Below are 22,374 nucleotides of genomic sequence, written 5' to 3' on the forward strand. Positions count from 1 at the left end.
AAGAAAGAAATGAACGACACAGAAACTACCGCTTAGGGATTTATTAAAACAAAAAGGTCGGTAGGGAGGCTGTCCACCAAGAGACCCGCGGTTCGAGTCCCAGGGAGAGAGTGTTTCAGGTGGGAACTTTTCAAGCAAGGTCTTTGCATGAATCAGCTCTGGGTTTTATCCAGCCTCTTATGAATGGGCAACTAGAGGAGAGGAGTAAAGTCGGCTTTAACGTGGTGCTGATCACACCACTCTAAAATACCTTTTTTAAACATCATTTATGCCTCGTGCGGTAATAATTATAATTAAAGTGACGGTGTTCAGAGTGGTACAGCACGGGCTGTAATGAGAGTAGCAGTCTGAAACTTCGTAGATATGCTAATGAAGCAATGCGCTCGCGAATTATGAAAAAAAAATAAAAAAAATAGTTCCAATTCTCGCCACCAGGGTTAAAATGGCGCTGTAAGCAGTCAAAACGTGTTATAGTTACAGGAAAAAGGCAGGAAAGATCAAACACATGAGAACAATGGTTCTGGCATGTTTATTAGAAACTATGGTTACAAGAACTGTTCAAAATGGCCTCCCAATTCAGCAACATGCTGCATTCGTAACATGGCATGGTCGACGGTTGCTCGCAGCATGTCTGGTGAAATCTGAGCGACATGTCGTTGTATGCTAGCCTTCAGATCAGGCAGAGACCGGACATGTCCCTGATAGACACGATCTTTTAAATGTCCCCACAGCCAGAAGTCACATTGATTAAGGTCGGGGGATCTGGAAGGCCATGCATCTGGAAACTGCCTAGAGATGATGCGGTCATTAGTGAAGGTTTCTCGCAGCAAATCTTTCACTTGGCGAGCGACATGTGGTGTTGCCCCATCTTGCATGAAAATGGTGGTGTGTTCACAGTTCCGTTCTTGCAAAGCTGGAATCATGTGTTGCACAAGGAGGTCACTGTACACCTAACAGGCCCTCGAGATGTCATCTCCTCAAAGAAAAACGGACCAAGAATGAAGGAGCTAGTGGTTAGGCAATGTCACCGACTTTGACGTCAGAGTTACGGACAATTCCACGTTTTGACTGCTTACAGCGCCATTTTTTACCCTGGTGGCGAGAATTGGAACTATTTTTTTCATAATTCGCGAGCGCATTGCTTCATTAGCATATCCACGAAGTTTCAGACTGCTACTCTCATTACAGCCCGTGCTGTGCCACTCTGAACACCGTCACTTGAATTATAACCACCTGGTATTAGGCATTCACTTTACCGCCACTTGTCACCAAAATTATTGACTCAAGAATCCACCCTTAACAAAATTTCACCAGTCCCCGCTTTTCCAGACGAAGCGTCCCGAAAAGAACTTCCAGGAATGTCCCCTCAAAGGGGCCGGGAAAGTTAGGACGAAGATGTACAACCGCACCGCTGCCAAAAATCACGTCAGCCGACAAGGGACGAGTTGGATCCCACGTGCTGGCTCCTAGCCCAGGGGGCTGAGTTTCTGGCTTATCTGTTCTCTCCAGGCTACTGCGAAGAAAGGCGGGAAAGATAGACGAGAAGGGGAAAACTATGATATTTCCTCCCTGCTCTTAGGGAAGCGACAAGTTACTGTTATCGCGCTTCTTGGTCCTTGAAACTCTCTTGGGAAACTCTCCGAAAAGTTCTAACTCTCTGTCCCTGTCATGTCTTTCAACTTACCACCTTTTCTATTAGAGTCCAGCGCAGATAATTCTGCCGTGCGATGCGCGAAACAACTAAAGAAGCAGTGTTGCTAATGGAGCAGATAGAAAAATCGCTGCAGTGCGCCGATGCACAGCTGTTACGTACAACAAGGAAATTAGAGAATTCAGGTCTATCTAACGTTGAGTTTTAAACATCATGCATTATACCAGGACTAGGATTAATATGTACTAACAAGTGGCTTTGTATGTAGCTACATACATATGGACTAAAAATTCGCAAAATATGAACTAACACATAAGTAAAATTACCAAAAATGCTGCAAAGAAGACTTCTTCATACGATTCCTTATTTGAGTGATTTCAAACAAAATAAAAAAATATATATATTATTTTTCATTGCATTAATGCACTGGTGGCGTTCTAACTTTTCACTCCCAAAACCCGTATACACTGGTATGGAACTGCAACGGCAGATAATAACATGCCAACGTGTTAAACCGCTACAATTGCACCATAACACTCCTCCTGAAGCAGCATTATTATTTCCTCTCTGAGATCGGCGACAGTCGGTTGCCTTTGTTGTACATTTACAAAGGATGCCGGCTTCCACAACAATAAGTACACTAGAAGATAAGCTGTGCGGCTTTTTCTTTTGTTATGAACCAGGGCCGGCGCTAGTCATTTTGCCTCCCTGGGAGGTGGCGGCAGATGCCGCTCTATTTCGATCCCCCCCCCCCCCGGTCATTACGCAGCAACGGAAAATTGAAAATCAATATATTCCTAACTAAAACATCAAAATATAAAATAAATAATGAGACTTCTTATGCTATTTCAATACTATTCAGCGCAAAAGAATATCTCGCTCGATCACAGTTTTCAATAGGCTTATTTTTTTCTTCTCTTCAAATTTTGCCGCTCTGGGCGATGGGACGGTTCGCCCTCCCCTTCCGCCGGCCCTGCTATGAACTTGGTCACCCATCAAAGCATGGCAATTTTAACACAGAAAACAATATGTATCGCATTAAGCAGCAAAAATGACAGCCTCTTCTATGCAATTTCTACAAGAACACGTGCCGGAGCCAGAGTTGAAATGATGTTGGAGCCACATAATTTATTTATTTTGAATAATACCAAAATTATGAAATATGAACAATTTGTTGCTGCTGTTCGCTGCTCTCTTGCCAAAATGCTTTATTGGGATGCTAACACCATGACTGGCTTCCTCCTACATGAACTCGTGCACGTTGCTTAGAATTTCCCGAGCTTGGCTATGCAAGGTTTTTGATTTCAACTTCGACAGAACTGGAGGCATTATGGAATTTAACGTTCATTAGCAAACACACACTTTTACATACACGCACGCAATACACGCACACAACGTCAAACCGGTCAAATAGAATAAAATAAAAATATGGTGCTTCCAATCCAACAAAACTCACCGCCACTTTACCTGCCTTTTCCCCTTCCGTGACAGAAATAGTGCTTCATTATTACAGTTGGCAACACTAGTTACTAGCTAGCCAATGAACATGCACTGCATAAAAGAAGCAAGCACTACGCCGTGCTATATTGCCACATTAGCGTCCCTACCGAACGGTGCGAACCGCGAGCTGGAGCGCTATTCAATTGTTTTCAATGATGTTTGCGCGAGTGTGTCCAGGAATGGAATGACAATGTGGCAACAATAGCGAAGGTTTTCGAGCAGGGTAGAACACATGATGCTAAGAGAGAGGGAGACGAAACGAAAATTCGTTTCTACGCAACGGCAAATTTACGTGTGTGGCACTCTACGACCCCAGATCGAGAACTGATCGAGCGATTTCCATCATCGGGCATTAATATCCGAATCAACCACAAGCCAGAAATATACGGGATTGTTACTTTCTTCAAAACGCCACGGTGTGTCGCATCCGTCGCTCTCAGCAGAGTCACTTATTTAACTTCATGTTGTACAGTGATGTACCGTAGACTATAAGTTTACGTCTACATGCGTTGTCTACACGTAATCTACGCGTAGATTACATTGGGTTGTAGTTTACATAGACTACGTAGACAATCTAAAGTGCACTAAAATTAATTTTCAAGGCTTTTATGAAAGGAAAGTGACATTTTCAACTATATTGGTTCCTAAGGAAATGAAAAGAACACTATTTACAAAAAAATTCTCTTCTCTTCTATTATCAACTATGGAACAAGATAAATAGTATGCAAGAAACAACAACAGATGGCAGTCGTGAGGCAAGAGTGGTCATTTCCCCATAAAACACTAGAATATTTCCCATATTAGGTTTCTTCCTAGGTGAGAAAATGTTCAAATTTGGAAGAAATAGTATGAAAAGTTCTCCTTACACATCAGCAACTGATACGCAGTATAATTTTTTTCTAATTCCACGGCGCCCTTTGCTATCAACTTTCGCCATGTTGTTTACATAGATTACGTAATCTACGTGTATAAAATAGGCTACGTGTAGAATGCATGCTATCGTTGTTTACGCGTAGACTCACATAACTGATATATCATAATCTTGACCTGCGACTTTTCTACGTACCTGTTTATTTCAATGAATTCCTATTAATTTCGTATTTATGAACATGTTTTCGTTATAAAGTTGAATTCCTTAGATTTTGTAGCATATTGCGACTTCTTTTAAAATACTTTCTTGGAAAGTCTTGTGCAAACACCTAAATGCATGTTAAGTCTGTCCTACAATTCTTGCCTGACTATTTTAAGGTTTTCATTCTAATCAGCACAGCCAAAAAAGGTTTTCGTTTGACTCATGTTCACAATTAAGAATTTCATTTGACTCACCTGTGTAATTAAGGTTTACATTTTAATCACCGTAGTAATTAAAGCTTTCATTTGACCCCTCTGTATAATTAAGATTTTCATTTGATTCATCTTTATAATTAATGTTTTTCATTTTGGCTCATATTTAAAATTTAGTTTCTATTTGATTCATTTTTGTATATAAGGTTTTCATTTGACTCATTTTTGTATGTAAGATTTTCATTTGACTCATTTTTGTAATTAAGATTTTCACTTGACTCATTTTTGTAATTAAGATTTTCACTTGACTCATTTTTGTAATTAAGATTTTCATTTGACTCACATGCGATATTTAAGGTTTCACTTGACTCACATGTGTAATTAAGGTTTTCAATTGACTCACATTTATAATTCCATCACAAAACGTGGCTTTTATGGTTTAAAAGCGAAATATGAATCCTGAATCAATTATGGTTATGTACGATCCGGTGCTAAAATTGATGTTCTATTCATGGGAGGTAGCACATAGTCCTGGAACTTGCAGATCAGGATGAAATGGTTTTGTCTTATTTTCAGCGGGTTCCGTCATCGGAGGGAAAGACGACTGCAGAAGCAAGGAGCAGAGGATCGACTCCTGTATGGAGCAGATTCCCAACATGCACTCCTCCGGGGGTCTCTCGGGGATTCCCAGCAACAAGAAGGAAGTGGACGAGGCCTGCACGTGAGTACTCACGTTTTTTTGTACTTCCTTTTCACAGACGGAACTGAGCCGTCTGCTAGGGAGAATTCACACCGAAGCGACAGGTGTCACGTGTCACATGAGGATTTCGCCAGTCCAAAGCAGGTTTGTGAGGCTTGCCGCTACGGTGTGAAACGTTGCTGCTGATTGGCTCGTTCCCAAGTCTCCCTAAACCACCGTGTTGCTTGTCGCTTCGGTCTGAAAGCTCCATAGCTACAAAATGAATGTTTTCTCAGCTCTGTATCTCATTTAGAATAGCAAGGGCAAATTATGAAAATACCATATTTGAGAAAGACGTGAGTTTACCTCTCATAAAATTCACGCACATATTAACGGGATCTTTTGGAACAAATAGCAAATTTAGTCAAAATCGGAGAGCGTGGTCGCAGATAATCCGGGATTTGACATGGAATGGTATAAATGTATACATACACATTCCAGCGGAAAGTAGACATGGCCATGAAAAAATTAAACTATTTGTTCATCTCTGTAGCTGAGGTAGTTCCTTAGATATTGATTGATGATGTGTACTAATACTCATCCGACAGGATCTTCGCTACTGGTAGCCGAGTAAGAAGGTAACGGAAAGAGAGTAAGAAGGTAATGGAAAGAGAGTAAGATAGTTAGAAGGTAATGGAAAGAGAGTAAGAAGGTAAAAGAAAGAATAAGAAGGTAAAAGAAACAGTAAGAAGGTAAAGAAAGATTAAGAGAGTAATAAGGTAAAATAAACAGTAAGAAGGTAAAGAAAGAGTAAGAGAATTAGAAGGTAAAAGAAACAGTAAGAAAGTAAAAGAGAGAGAGAGAGAGTAAGAAGATAGAAGAAGAGAAGCTAGAAACAGAGTAGGAATGCAAAATAAAGAGAGATATAGAAAATAAACAACATGGAAAAGAAATGGAAGATAGAGTGAAATGGAAAGAAAGAAAGTGGCATAAGAAAATAAAGAGAGAGAGAGAAGGAGGAAATGTATTTTAAAAACAGGAAGATAGGAAGGTTTGAGAAAAATAAGGTGGTGAAAGGTTAGCAGGCATTTTCATCGAGGCAAAACCCTTCTGAGAATATTTTGTCCTGTTGCGTCACACCAGGACAATATCAGATGACGTCTAAAGGTCAAAACATTTCGAATACGTTTCTCTTAGGATGCACGAAGTTCGGTCTTCCTAGCGGTTGATGTTCCTGAGATATCCGAGTTCCAGCATTGTCAGCCGTGTTGATTACCAGACGAGAACCGTGTAAGGGTGTCGGGTCGCAGCTTCGTATCGATGTGTCACTTGAACGCGGACATTACACGATGCCATGCATGAGAGCGTTGGGGCCAGAGGAACATGCGCTGCCCGCCCAGACAAGGGCTGATTGAGTTCCGACATGGTGGGGGAGACAAAGGCCAGCATTTGCAAGCCATGAATATTCTCGTTGGGCCCTCCGGCGAGAGAGATTGGGGGAAGGGATGGTGAAACACCAGGGATGCAAGGATGGATGAAGAGTGAGAAAGCGAGGCGAATGAGAGAGAGAGAGAAAAAAAAGGAATATTTATTTATTTATTGAAATCCCAGTACAGCTGAAGCCATTTTAAACCGAAAAAAGAAAATAATAGTCAGAGAAAGAGAGAGAAATTGTTACAAGGGTTCTTAAAGGTCCCAGGAACAGATAGATTCTAATGGGCTCTATGACCGGAACCTATTTTCCCGCACAATTTAAATTCGGTCCAAATTGCGTATTGTTTAATTGAAGAATGTTCCTGGACCGAATTTAAATTGAGCCGGGAAAAGTTTCCTGGACCGAATTGAAATACTTTACAGAAAAAAACGATTCTTTACGGTCCAGAACCCATTTACGCTTGCTGATTCTCTCCTGGACCGGAATTGATTCTATTTAAAATTCCTGGACCATTAACAACCTTGGTTGATACAGTTACACGAAGGATGGGAGAGAGATTGTGAAAAAGTAACTAATAATGGAGAGAGAGAGAGAGAGAGAGAGAGAGAGAGAGAGAGAGAGAGAGAGAGAGAGAGAGTTGAAACAGCCAGAAAGACGAAGATGGAGTGAGAGAGAAGGAAAGTCGAAAAGATACATAGGAGAGATATGGGTACAGGCACTAGAAAAGTGGAGGGAATATATGTATAGAGAGAGGAGAGATATAGTGAGAAAGAGAGATACGATGGGGGCAATGATAGAAAGAAACAAGATAGTGGGGGAGAACCACAGAAACAAATACTATATAAGCTATCTTGAGTGAAGATGCAGTTGCGGGAAGACGAGTGTGTTGTAATACAGGATGATTCAAAAGTCCCTTAACACCCCTTATAAAAATATAAAGGAGTTAGGCTGGGTACAATTAATTGGTGATGATAGAAACAGGTTAGTCCTAGGGGGAACCTTATTGATGGCCGCCATATTGAATTCATCTCATTTTTCTTAAATAGGAAGAGGGTGATATGATATATGAAATCAGGCTAGAATTCCACGAGAAATGCAATGGTAAAGTTTTTTTTAGACGCATCTTGAACGTAACAAGTAAAAAGTTATTAATGATTCCTTGTACCAATTTCCTGCTTTTCGAGGTGTCAGAAAAAAGCATGAAAATGTCTTTAGCACGTCAGCAACGCATCTAGTTGAAAGTGACGTCTAGGGAGAGAAGTTTTGCATGCCATTACACACGATTTTAATCGGATATATCCACGAGGAGTTGAGCATTGTGAATGGTTGTTTCGGAACAATTACAGTGTGACGCTTCCATCGGAATGAAAAGTAGCTACTTCACGCTGACAAAAGTAATGTTTATGTTCATGGGGAAGTTAATAAATAGAATATGCGACACGTGTCATCTGATAACTAACTTTGGAGAGAAACCGTCTCATAGTGTTGTGGCGCTCCATCGTGTTGAGAGAGAAAAAAAAACTCTGGAAAAAAAAATTTGGGGAATTTTGTTTTTACAAAATTGGGGAATTTTGTTTTTACAAAATTGTAGATAGTCAGGTGTATGTATAAATTGAATTGAATGAATTGTTGTTTTTAAGTCTACTTTATGCACAGAAAGGCTAATCGGGACTGGACCTACAGTTTGAATTGGGATCCGAATCACTGTGCCTCCGGTAAGTATCCGCTTGGTTACAAGGCGACGATGTTACCACTACGCTATCGGGGAGGCCGTGTGCGTATAAATGTATATGTAAAAAGGTAAAAAAAAAAGGTAAAGTGTTCCCCTGTGCATAGCACCACGCCATGAAGGCGTATAGGGGGTGTGGGGGTAACGCCCCACACTTTCTTGATCCGGTCGTGAGTGGGGTGATGTGATCAGCATCACGCCCCTGACCGCCTTTACCCCCCAGGGTTTCCCCCAGGTACCCATGTTATTCGACGCTGGGTAGGCGCCGGGGCCGCTTCCACCGTTAGAAAAGTTCCCGGATTTGAACCGGCCGGGGATCGAACCCGGGACCTTTAGCATGGTAGTCAGACGCGTTACCGACTGAGCCACCGCGGCCACGTATAAATGTATATGTGCGGATCAGAAAGAGATATGAAACAGAGGGGGGAGATATACAGCGTGTTTAAAAAAGAATCATCCGATTTCGAAGTCATTTAACTCAGTAGGCTAACCGTTCGCTAAAACACATAATACAACGGATGAGTTTCACATGATTGCCGGCAGGTAGCAGTAGCGCTCCCCCCCCTTTCCGAGTACTGTGAATGAACTGCGAAATCGGATCACAACAGCAGTGGCAGCAGTGACTCCAGATGAATTCTCCTACCGTAAGGACATATGCCGAGCGTCCAAAGGGGGTCACTTTGAACACTTATGAACATTTATTTTTTTATGTAAAGAAGTATGTATAGCTGTGTATTTTAAAAGCAATTCCAAGTTCCTGGTTTGATAAATAAAATCTATATAGCTTTTTGAAATCGGATGATTCATTTTGAAACACCCTGTACTAGGTGCGGTTACACAAACGAACGGGAGATGGTAAATGGGAGAAATAAACGAGTGAGAAAGAGAGAGAAGGGGATGAAGTTACACGAAGGAAGGAGAAAGAAGGATAAAAGCACAGACACACAGATGGGTGAGAGAGAGAGAGAGAGAGAGAGAGAGAGAGAGAGAATTGAAAACTGTGCAATCAAAGCGAATAGAACAGAGGTTAGGAGTGACAGAGAAACAAAGGGACTGAGAAAGTAGGTGTCCCTCCCGGAGATACGCAAACCAGAGGGAAGGGAATGCCCCTGAAATGTTTGCAGATGCTAATCGGGGTCGAACCCAGCTCCCGTAACATAATACCGGCTTCACGCTCGGATTACAGGAACAAGGACCCCTCTGCGACGCCTTCCGGTCCGCTGATGTCCGTTCCCTCAAAGCTTTGTCCACCCGTTCCTCTAATTAACGCAGTCTGGGCCAGGGTTGGAGCGAAATTAATGTCCAGATCGCGAAACAGCCCAGCCTCTCCGGATCCAATAGTTATCGAAAGTTACTGCCTTCAGATTCAGATTATCGCTGATAATTGCTTGCTCACAAGTGGAGAATTGTGGAAAACGGCCGTACGAGGTTGTTAGAAGATTAACCGTGGACGCACGGAAGTGGAGCTTTTACGGCGTCTATACGTTACATGATCTCCTAAAGTACGTGAAGTACAAGAACAGTGTGCGAAATCATTGAAGACCCTGTTGGTGGGGGGGTCTCAGTATACGAAAACACACACAAATACATTTTTAAATATGTCTATAAGTTATTATGTGATATACATGTAAAGGTAAAAAAAGGTAAAGTGCTCCCCTGTGCTTAGCACCACGGCATGAATGCGTATAGCCCGACCCTGTGGCCGAGTGGTTAGCACATCGCGCTGCGACGCTAAGGGTCCCGGGTTCGAATCCCGGTCGGGCTTGGTTGTTTGTGAATGTCCATTCATCAATTTCATCATTTCATCACTCATCCCCATCTTCGCAAATTAGCCAAGAGGCACAAAACGCGAAGTAAAATAAACTAAATCAATCAATCAATCAATCATGAATGCGTATAGGGGGTGTGGGGGTAACGCCCCACATTTCTTGATCCGGTCGTGAGTGGGGGTGATGTGATCAGCATCACGCCGCTGACCCCTGTCATTCGACGCTGGGTGGGCGCCGGGACCGCTTCCAACGTTAGAAAAGTTCCTGGATTTGAACCGGCCGGGAATCGAACCCGGGACCTTTAGCATGGTAGTCAGACGCGTTACCGAGGGAGTCACCGCGGTCACTTATACTTGATTGATTGATTGAGGTTGGTGTTTTAAGTCCACTTCATGCACAGTAAGGCTAATTGGGACTGGACCTACAGTTTAAAGTGGGATCCGAACCACTATGTGCCTCCACCAGGTATCGAACCCGGGATCCCTTGATTACAAGGCGACAACGCTACCACTGCGCCATCGGGAAGGCAGCCTCCTATACATGTTTACATAGAAATTTTGCAGCGAAAAATGCTTGAGGAACCAGGCAACGTCAGTCTACTGTGCTTCAAAAGCAACAGATCCCGTTGCGGTAGCACTGGCAGAAACGATTCCACGCAGGTAAAGCAGCGATAGCGAAAAATCAGGCGAGGCCAGGCCGGCTCGGTAGCTCAGTGGTTAGAGCAATGGCACGGATGCCAGAGATGCGGGTTCGAGTCCTCGTCGAGCCTGCATTTTTCGCTGCAAAATTTCTACATAGTACATCTCCTGTGTGTGCCTAATCTTCAACATGTAGGGTCAAGTCCTGTAATAAGGCCATGTAAATTTTCTTTCCACAATACATGGTAAACTATAATCGAAAATACCTTGAATTTAGGTTTAATATGAAAGGCAATACAGTAAGTAATAAATTAGGAAAAATTGTTTATGTTCAACTTTTTCTACACACACTAATATTAATATTTTCACAAAAACAGTAAATTGGCCATTTTACAAAACAGTCCTTCAATATGGCCAAGGTATTAAGTGTGATTTTCTCAATGAGTACTACAGTCTTTACACACAAAAATGTCCACATTTTCAACATGTGCACATTCCTCGTGAAACCAGTTCCCACAGCGAGTACAAGAAACCCATATTTCACCTCCATGATCATCGCTGTAAAAGCTGTTACAGTAAGTGCATTGTGAATTGTTATCTCCATCTTTTGATTTTTGTTGGGTAACTTTTTCGACCCCTTTCTGCTTTCTGTTACTCTTTTTCTTTAATTTATCCACTTTCTTCTCTGACATCTTCCTTATGTGGTCTGGTGACGTCAGGACTGCTGCTCTGGCCATTATACAAGACTATGTAACAATACACAGTTCCGTTTGTGGCTCATAGATGGCAGCACCTGTTGCCTTCACACAGTGCCTTTGTATACTACAATGAGCACATGTTACCGACACACGACGCTCCCGTTTGCAATACACATCTAACACTAATGCAACGTAAGAATATAAATCACCAAGAAAACAATATGGCTGTTCTTTACGCACCTTCAGACACAGTTGTTTCATTAAAACACGCGTGCAGGCTGAACAAAGCACGGATCTCAAGATTCACTGCCGCAGGACGGCCGCCAAACTCTCACCAACGGTTCGGTAGTACCCGAACAGATGTCTCTTCAGTCGTCGAGGCACAGCAGTACGAAATATAATTTCTGGCCATTTTACAAGACTAGCCGTATTACAGGACTTGACCCTATACATATTTATTGTGTATAAAAGTAAATTATTATGTTTTAAAACATATTATGGTATAACACATGTACCACTGGTTTGTTTCAGCTGCCCTTGAGGCAGAAACACACCCGCTCTAAAAAAAAGACGATTTATTATTATTATTAAGTTAAAGGTTCTTCTACATATTGCAAGATGGCGTGGGAGCATTGGGAGACCTGTGAGTGTAGGACCCCAGATACTCACATTTTGTTAGAGGCCTGGTGAACGCCAGAGCTGGTCTAAGTATGCAGGGAAGCCACTGCTGGGAAAATTGTCACCTGAATTCACCCAGGGAATTGAACAAGGTTCTCCCGCATGGCAGCCACACACCCTGTCGACTGGATCCCTGCCATTATTCTAGCGTAATACTATAATATTAATAACAACAAATATACTAAGACCAATAATTTCGTTAATTGTTAAATATTTTAATGTAACTCTGAGTTCGTTATTGTAATGTAAGCTATAGGCTTCATTTTTTCATAAATTGTTTTTAACTTTTATAGATCAACTAGCTGATTGCCCAGCGTTGCCAGGGTATTTATTTATCCCAATCTTGTATTAGACAGGAAAATAATGAATTCTAACTATAGTGTAAAATGTAACTAATTTTAAATGTGATCGTAAATGTCACAAATTAGCATAGCGACTCCGAAAACTATGGATTCCACACTAATATCGGTCGCTTTACATGTCACCCCGTTCCCCCCCACCCCTAGGGGTGTCACGGGTGTATCACCCCCACAGTATTTATTTATAGATTGCAAGTGATATGTGTACCAATTTTGGTTGAAATCGCTCCAGGCGTTCGAGAGCTATGCTGGAACAAACACACATATATATATACACACATACATCCATTTTCATATATATAAAAAATATATAAAATAAAATAATAAAGAATATAATAGATGCATTTGATGCCAAACAAATATTATTTAAAGGCGTCATCCTTTGGGCTCCGGCTACTGAACGAGAGCAGGTTCGAGTTTACTGGGGAAAGCGTAACAACTTCTCTCCTGAGATTTCGGCCTGTGTGCTGACTACACGTCGCCCAGTAACTGGTTGTATGATCTCCCACCGGCATTCCAACCTTTAAACTGTTAAATACATATGCTATTGCTTGAAGCATATATACGGTGGCGCGTATTGTATCTACCATTTTGAGTTGTCAACCCTGTCGGAATGAAAGTGCGCATGCGCAGAAGGTTCCCATGCTTAGGCAGCTGCAAGTCTCGCAATTAGTCTGACATGGAACGCTGGCCGGTTCAGACATAAATCGTGGCAGTAGAGGCGAACGGGTTCAATTCGGGAGACGCAGCAGGGCGCCAGAGAATCCGTCTCCTTCGACCTGAAGAGTTCTGTTTCTGCACGCTGCCATTGGCTCTCTATTGTGTGACCGACCCATCGTATCATGTTGTGACGCTCTGGTGCTGGTTGATGGCGACCCTCATTGGGCCTTCGTCGCAGTGTCTCCTGAATTGAACCCGTTAGGATGAACGCCTCTACTGCCACGATTAGTGTCTGAACCGGCCAACGTTCCATGTCAGACTAATTGCGAGACTTGCAGCTGCCTAAGCACGGGAAACTTCTGCGCATGCGCACCTTCGTTCCGACAGGGTTGCCAACTCAAATTGGTAGATACAATACGCGCCACCCTGTAATTTACCTTTAAAAAATAGGGTACAAAATTAAGGACTTATTAAACAATCTTTCCTCTGCACATCATGCTCTTGCATCTTTACATTCTTATTATACGTCAACGTTCTGCCACTTTTAGCTAAACGTAGTGAGAAAAAGTGATGATTAAGTGAGATGTTATTGAAAATGTCCTGCATTGTCTCACAATGGTCTGCCTATTAAGAAATTTTGAGAGAGAGGTGTGTATATATAGTATAACTAGCTGATTTCCCGGCGTTGCCCGGGTATTTATTTATCCCAATCTTGTATTAGACAGGAAAATAATGAAATCTAACTATAGTGTAAAATGTAACTAATAATTTTAAATGTGATCGTGAATGTCACCAATTAGCTTAGCGACTCAGAAAACTGTAGATTCTACACTAATCTAGGTCATTTGTGGTAATTTATTTTTCACCCCGCATGCCGATAGGTGATGAACTTGGAGTTGAACCGCATTGAGAGTGTCCATTCGCAACACAGCCTGAATGTTAGACAACCCGAGAAACACTATCGTTGTGCGGATTGCACAGAGTCACGGATGTCTGTTTGTGCGGAATTTAATATCGGTGGTTCTCGATTATTTTTACATGTCACCCCTTCTCACACCACCCCTAGGGGTGTCTTACCCCCACACTATTTATTTCCAGGTTTCAAGTGATACGTGTACCAAGTTTGGTTGAAATTGCTTCAGGCGTTCGAGAGTTATTGCTGAACAAACAAACACACACATACATCCATTTTTATATATACGAGGGCAATTCGGAAAAAAAACCTCCGTTTCGTTATCAATGACATACATTCGTAGATACAGAACTTGTATTATATACATTTGAAACTTACAACATGACATTACTTTTCAACATAATCACCATTCAAATTGAGGCACTTGTCATAACGTTTTACAAGGTTTGAAATTCCTTCTGCAAAAAAAACCTGCCGCCTGGGAATGAAGACACCTGCTAACAGCATCGTGAAGCACATTGTCATTGTCGAAGCGGTGCGATGCAAGCCACTGTTTCATGTGCCTGAAGAGGTGGTAGTCGCTCGGTGCCAAATCTGGGCTATAGGGAGGATGACCAAAAACATCCCAGTGGAACTGCTCCAAAAGTTCTTGAGTACGTCCAGAAGTGTGCGGGGCGAGCGTTATCGTGAACGAACACCACACCGGAAGTCAGCATGCCCCGACGCTTGTTCTGGATGGCTCGTCTGAGTTGTCGTAATGTTTCACAGTAGACTTCTGAAGTGATGGTCGATCCACGCTCCATGAACTTCACTAACAGTACACCTTTCACATCCCAGAAGACTGTTGCCATAACCTTTCTGGCAGACAATGTTCGCCGAGCCTTTTTGGGTTTCTTTGGTGAGTGCGTATGTCCCCACTCCATTGATTGCTGTTTGGTGTCAGAGTTCACGTACGACACCCAGGTCTCATCGCCAGTCACAATTCTGTTAAGGAATTGTTCTTCTTCTTCGGCATAACGCGACAGAAAGTCCAAAGCAGAGCCCATTCTGTTTTTTTTTGTGCTCCTCCGAAAGGAGTTTTGGAACCCAACGAGCACAGAACTTGTGGTACCCCAACTTTTCTGTCACCACCTCGTACAAAACAGTCCGAGAAAGTTGGGGAAAGCGCAGAGAAAGTTCCGATATCGTGAACCGATGGGTTTCACGGACAGTTTTGTCAATTTCCTCCATGAGTTCGTTGCTGACTACAGATGGGCGCCCATTTCTTGCCGCATCGTGCACGTCGGTTCGTCCATCTTTAAACATGCGACACCATTCACGTACGACACTGTCACTCATCACGTTTGGTCCGTAAACATCACACAGTTCGCGATGAATCGCAGCCGCCGAAAGATTTTTCGAAAACAGAAATCGAATTACGGCACGCACTTCACATTTGGCGGGCTTTGCTATTGGAACGTTCATTTTCAATTGTTGTAACGGACGAGTGAACTGCAACACAACCTTCTCCTTCCACTGCTCACTGTCTACTGGACTACTGCACATACTGCCACAGGACTGACGTCGCTCTTCCCGGACATTTCTCGCGCATGCGCAAACGGAGGTTTTTTTTCGAATTGCCCTCGTATATAGATGTCTTGCAAATTGAGCAAAATATTACACAGTACGCCATTTCAAGAATAATTCACTTAGATTAAACAGGCATCGATAGTTTATAGGTATAAGGGGCCAGAAAAATACCAAAAGAAACATTAATATGAACAAGTCCTGCCATCTATCGGTGCCCTTGGTATCGAGATCACTACTCAAGGCGCTCGGGAATCGAGATGCCGCATTCTAATTCGTGTTTGAAGAATCAAAGTAATTTAATTTGAAGATAAATATGAACGTGTACCTTATGGATTGAACTGTGCCGTGAAGGCACATAGGCATACTCTCGATCTCGTCCATTGTGGAGTTGATGTGATCGGCACCTCGCTCCTGACTCCTTTAAATATGTAAATAATATTTTTTGTCGGCTAAGAAAGAAATCGTTACAAAAGCGAATAATTTAATTATTATGTTTTCCGTTAGAGGAAAAGCATTGTTTATGTGCTAATATATAAAAATGTATGTATGTGTGCATGTGTGTTTGCGAACGCGTGGAGCGATTTCAACCAAACTTGGTACACGTATCACTTGTAATCTCGAAAGAAATACTGTGGGGGTAAGACACCCCCGGGCACCCCTAGTGGTGGGGGTGGGAGGGGGACATAAAATAGCATTCTCTTGCGTGGCAGTTTCGTGTCATATCCTGCAAGTTATGCTTCCTGCAACACAGCACGGCGAAGTTGGTTGCCTACACACAAGGTGCGATATTGCTATCCTCGAGCAATTTCAACACATACCACTTACAATCTGGAAAGAAATACTTTGGGGGTAAGACACCCCTGGCACCCCTAGGAGTGGGGGTGGGAAGGGGGGTGACTTGTAAAAATAATCGAAAACAACCTATATTAGTGTGGAATCCATAGTTTTCGGGGTCACTAAGATGAATAGTGACACTCCCAATGCCGTTCAACTCCAAGTTCATTTTACACTATATTTAGAATTCTTTATTTTCCTGTCTAATAGAAGATCGGAATAAATAAATACCCGGGCGGCAATCAGCTAGTGCTAATATATTGTTCACCATTTTCCTCATCTCTCATAGCTGTCAATTATTGCCTACTTAATTTGGTAAATTAAATGTTGCTAAAAGTTTGTAACATGAACTGCGTAAGGTTTTTGATCAAAGTTTAATAAATTATAATACATGTTCTTCCCTTAGGTTTATGTTAAAAACATTACTTTTGAAGTGATACAGGAAATGAAAAGTATACAAAATTAGTTCAATATTCGAACCCAGAAACTACTTTGACTTGGCCGTGGATCAATCACTCAACGCACGATACTCCTAAACAAATAACCACATATTTATTAGGTCTGATACCTCCAGCAATAATTTTGCAAAGAAATACTCATTCTTCCTATCGTTAACACAGATAATATACATAAACAGTCGAAATTGATTTTGTTGCTATTTCAGTTACTAATGAAGTAACGTCTCGACTCTCAAGGCAGAAAATTATGTATTCAAACTTTTAAGTAACTTGTTAGTTATTAGGTACTGTTAGCAATTTTTAATGTGCCTATTGCCTTCAACTATTTTTCTGTTTCTTTGTTTTTTTAATTAACGCACATGTGTAAACTTGAATCAAGAGGTAAAAGTTTGTAAAATTAAATACTTAAATGTCCATTCTTACTGTTACATGAAACATAAGTACCTCATCATAGGCAAACGGATGTATGTAGTACTTCCCAGATTTCTAAAATAATAAAAACGAGACATACAGATAATATAGACATGGATATAGTTAAATTTATATTTTATAACATTTTTAAATATTACCAAATCAATTGCTGTTTCAAGCATTGTTAATCCGTAATTTTTAACATTTTGGCAAAATATATTAATATTTGAGTGAACTCTTTGTGTCCATTAAGAGCACATATTTTTCCCAATGCATTACTATAAAATTCAGAACATGTCTTATTCTCATTCACTAGAACTTGCAATATCCTTTCCACTGTCGTTAAGTCCAGCCGATTTCGTTCTTTGGTCCACTGAACAGTGATCATAGAAAAATATGATGTATAAAATGATTTTGAATTTGAGGACTAAAAGTGGTAAACGTTGTAAGTGCCAAAAATCGAAAAAGCTGGGGAATCGCATCGTTCCGCACATCAGCCCGTAAGAACGTTCACACGCCCTTTGAACTACTTAGAGGGCTACCAGCCACATTTCACGTTTACCACATTATAAAGCATGGCACAATTCACAGTTTAACGTGGAAAACGGTGTTTCAATTATTGTGGCACTTACAGCGTTTACCAATTTTAGTCTTCATTTTTTTTTTAGCTAAATAAAGGACATATGGGCGTTCCGAGAACATTTCTTTAAAAATGGGGAGAATCCCGTATATATGGGACGTCTGGCAACCCTGTCGTTTAAATATTTGTCGCCTTTCAAATGCGTGAAATTGCATGTGTGGTTCATGAATGTTCCACGACCGTTACCATGTGAATGTAGCCGTAGATACGTATTTGATTTCATTGTTGTTAGGCCTTCAGTTCGTTTGTTGACTAACGATCGGAGGCAACACCTTCACAATACCACCAGATATTATCACCTTATGTACATGAAGTAATATAAATTCAAACCTAACAGTTTCGCACTAAACGGCCCTCTAATTACAGTAGGCTGACTTCTGGCGGAGAAGTTACCACAGCGCGATACGACGCCTATGGTACTGGGTATTATCGAATTTAGCGGGAGGGGCACGGGGGCATGTGCCCTTCCCAAGAGAGAACTAATTTATATATACGTACACACACACACACACACACACACGTTCGTTCTCGTAACAATACCCCTTCACCCCGGGAAATTTTCGGTGGGAAGAATTTCTAGGACAACATTGTTGGCGAGGGAATCCTCCCTCCCCCCTCCCCCCAGAATTTCACACCGTGCACGACGAGCATGTGAATTAACAGGGGATCAGGGTAGCCACCCTTATTAGACAAAAGTATCTGTGAAAAGGGGGTGTACATTTTCATCCCTAGAAGGCTGAGTACATTATTTGCTTGTTCGGTAAAGAAACATATCTTAAAAATTGTTCGTCAGCTCAATATTGTACGAATGACAATGAAATAGGCGGCTGGGCAGAATTTTGCTGGTGCCACATGTGTGAAAAGCAAAGTTCTGGTTCCCGCGCACTGTGTGGCAACGTCAACCAGGCTGCGTTGCCTAGTTCGAGCGTGAGGCCGACCTCTCTCTCCGGGGGCACTTTTGTGTCATCCCTGACCTTTCGAGCAAATACTGTCAGTTTGTATCACATGGACTACAAAGACCAACTCCACAACGAGATCTTTCATTATCTTAAACCTCCGAACACACAGTGAACTTCTACCACCCGCCTAATTCCATGGCCGTGAGTTAAGTAACCTAGTGATTGTTATATAGTAATAATGCCCACTTATATCCTCCCACTAACAGAGATTTTTTGCCGAGCATATGCTTTACGGCTATTGATGCCAAACATCCAAGCACAAATATTAATTCGGAGGGTGATTATGCCCCCATCCCCCTCGGACACGCCGCTGGTTGGATTCGAACCACTGAACCGTGACGGAAAATTAGTCACAAGTTCTAGTTCGGTGCAACAATGACATTTCCAGGAACACTTGGACGGATTGGCCAATGCAGTTTCGAGAAACAAATCAATTGTTGCGGGGAATATTATTGCGAACGTTTGCTGGACGCTGCGATCGGATTAACGATTTCCTGTCGATTGTTGCCGGCCGATTGTTGCTCAATTGGCTGTGGGCGCGATTTCTTCTCGCGATGTGTTCGCCGGACCGGAAACGCCAAAAATCTCCGATCTCGCGCGCTTCGAATTCCCGCAGCTTTGGAAACATACCGTGAGGGAGAAAGCTGTTCGGGGGGGGGGGGGGGACTGCACGGCAAAATGAATCTCTCGCCACGAAGAACAATCACGGTATGTGCTGTGTTGTGTCCAGTGATGTGCCGTGGACTATACGTTTACGTCTACATGCGTTGTCTACACGTAATATACGCGTAGATTACATTGGGTTGTAGTAAGAGAAGTGAGACAGAAATTAACAAAATAGAAAGAAAGAGACAAAGAAAAAAGAAGCCAGAGATAGAGAGAGAGAGAGAGAGAGCAAGATAAAAGAAAGAGAGGTGAGAGAAAAATATAAAAGAGAGATAAAGAAATAAAGGAGGGAGATAGAAAGAAAAAATAGAGAAGAGAGGAGAAATAAATAGTGATGCGAGAAAAAGGAGAAATATGCAAGCAAGATACGTAGATAGAAAGAGGGAGAGAGGGGATGAGAATACAAGTATGGAGAGAAACAATAAAGAAGAAGCAGACAGAAAATGAGAGTGAAACAAAACAGAAATAATGAAGAGACGCAGAGAGAGGGGGATAAAAAAAAGAAGTGACACTTACACAGGAAGAGAGAGAGAAAACGAGATATGGAGATGGATTAGAGAGAGGGGGGTTGTGAGGAAACATAGAAAGAATATAAATCCTGTGAAGGAAAAATAGAGAGGGATTAGGAAAGAAGAAGAAGGGATACACACAGAAAGAGGAGGGGAATAAGAGGAGAGAGAGAGACTGGATAAGAAAGTAAATGAAAGAAAACAAGAATGAAATATAAGAAAGAAAATGTTCGAGAAGAAAAAAGATGAGGACGAATTTAGAGATAACACTGATAAGACGAGATCAAAAACTAGATTTATATTGACACGCACCTTCTGCCTTTAGGGCTTTATGTTAGTCTGGTTATAACCCTTTTATCGGACTTCTCAAAGGCTTCTAAGGGTTAGTAGGACCAAGCCCTTGCGAGGTCTGTGGTGCAGGATTTATTTTTAATTATCACCTATGCAGGTTTGAAATGAAAGATCATTAAGATCTTTTATTCGAAGATTTATTTAAACTTCCGATGTTATACAAACACTTTTCCAAACAGACAATTCACCCGGTATAACTTGTAGGCCTAAACCTATTAGTTGCACCGAAGTTTATAACCCTGGTCTTTTTGATGATGCAGGAGAACGCCTTATTCAGAGTTGGGTTTGTGGAATATCTGCCAAATGGAGTACAAGTACACCAGCCAATCCGAAGATTGAAGCAAGATATTACCCAACGTCCCCTAAACCATCAGCCTTTCGGCAACCAGGAGAATGTCCCGTAGGCTTACAAAAGTCTAGCTCTTTTATATCATAATTTTGTTTACAATTTACCATGGTTACTACATAGTTGTTTTATATTTCCATAGTTTCAGTATTTTTTCCTGAATTAAGTTAAACAATTCATTACCTATTGTAACAATAACACATTTTTAAAGAAAAGATTCCAACATAGATTAATACAATACAGATTGAATAGTTCTATGCTTGAAAAAGTATGTGTTGACAGGGGCGACACAAGATACAAGAAAGTAAAATATTAAAAACAGTTGCAAAACAAACTAAAGGGGGAAGATTAGATGTGCAATTTTTCATTATTTCGGGTGGGGTGGTGGCCCCTTTTAACCTTCCTACGTCGTATTTTAGCGATTGAGTCTTCGGGCTTCGTCAGGGCAAATTGAAGTGTCTATCCCGTCTACTCAAGGATGCAGCCTATCGTCATTTATGCGTAAAAACACACATAGATGGCAGCACTCAAGAAACTATTACGGAATAACGTTTCCCCGTCGGACAAGAAAAGCTGTCTCCACAGCGGACAAAAGCCCACGTTCAAATCCATTAACTCCTAAAAAAAAGGGAGATACCGTCTTTCTTGCGGTCGGCCGGAAGGGAAGTATAACGTGACGTTCAAACTCCGACCCCCGCGAATGCTTTTCCGGCGGTGTCCAAGACTCTGGGGAGATGCGAATTTACGTCGACAGGTGGAGCGCGCGTCAGAAGAATGACGCACGAGGCGAATGACGCGGTGGGATAGTGGAGTCGGGTGGTTCGGGCCGGGACGTATTGCTTCCACATCAAAAGCCGAAAAATGAGAAGGGACAACCGACGTTTCCTGGTGGATACTTGCGAGAAATGGGCTGCTGAAGGTGAAACGCTCGATGTAAAATGCAACGTCATGCATAACACGTTCCAGCCGTTTGCTTACGTGTTTAAATTTACAACTCTAACAAGAGAAACGGATACGGAGGTAGAATTTTCGTAGACACTAGACTACGAATTCCCAAACTTTTTCGTTTCACAACGCTCAGTGTTTCAAGATTTTTCGCGACGAAGTCAGAATGTAGGGCTATCTAACACTTGCAACGCTTTGTTAGTATGATTAGGTTGCTTGCCTTAAGTTAAAAAAATAAACATATATTTCAAATTCAGAAACATTTTATGTGATAAAAGTACTAAATAAGCACATATTTGGAACAATCATGTCTAAAACCATGTGTGGACTCACAAGGAAGTGTCATTTCAATGAAAATATTGGAACATTTCGCGGCGTTCACTTTGGGAACCACTGTACTAGTACAGCGCCTTGAATAACGTAGTGTGGAAAACGACCCAAGAAACTGGTTCCCCGAGACGATGACAAGTAGATGGCAGTGCGATCGACCCAGGTGCTAATTTTGTTATGAAAGTAATGCGGCTTAGTTTTTGGAATATATTGTGTAGATTTGTTTCTCTAGAAAGGCGGTAAGTGAATTGATGGAAACAGTTATATTTGTGGAGTGATTTGCAGTCACGAAATGGCATTAAGTTGGAAAGAAAAGTAAAATAAAATTAATAAATAAATAGCATGCGTAACACAAGAAGAAGA

At 41.7% G+C, this 22,374-nt stretch overlaps 1 protein-coding gene across 2 annotated transcripts in view; it reads left to right on the forward strand.

The window, feature by feature from the left end:
* LOC145979421 (uncharacterized) overlaps positions 1 to 22,374 on the forward strand; it is a 471,036-nt gene that overhangs the window by 251,084 nt on the left and 197,578 nt on the right. For both annotated transcript variants that reach the window (XM_083112306.1, XM_083112305.1), the window contains exon 2: positions 5,012 to 5,156. In XM_083112306.1, coding sequence (XP_082968432.1) covers positions 5,074 to 5,156 — 83 coding nt within the window. In that variant the 5' untranslated portion in view covers positions 5,012 to 5,073. The remainder of the gene's footprint in view (positions 1 to 5,011; positions 5,157 to 22,374) is intronic.

The sequence above is a fragment of the Lepisma saccharinum genome, chromosome 26 (assembly GCF_977018435.1).
Source record: "Lepisma saccharinum chromosome 26, izLepSacc3.1, whole genome shotgun sequence".
In the NCBI taxonomy this organism is placed as follows: Eukaryota; Metazoa; Arthropoda; class Insecta; order Zygentoma; family Lepismatidae; genus Lepisma; species Lepisma saccharinum.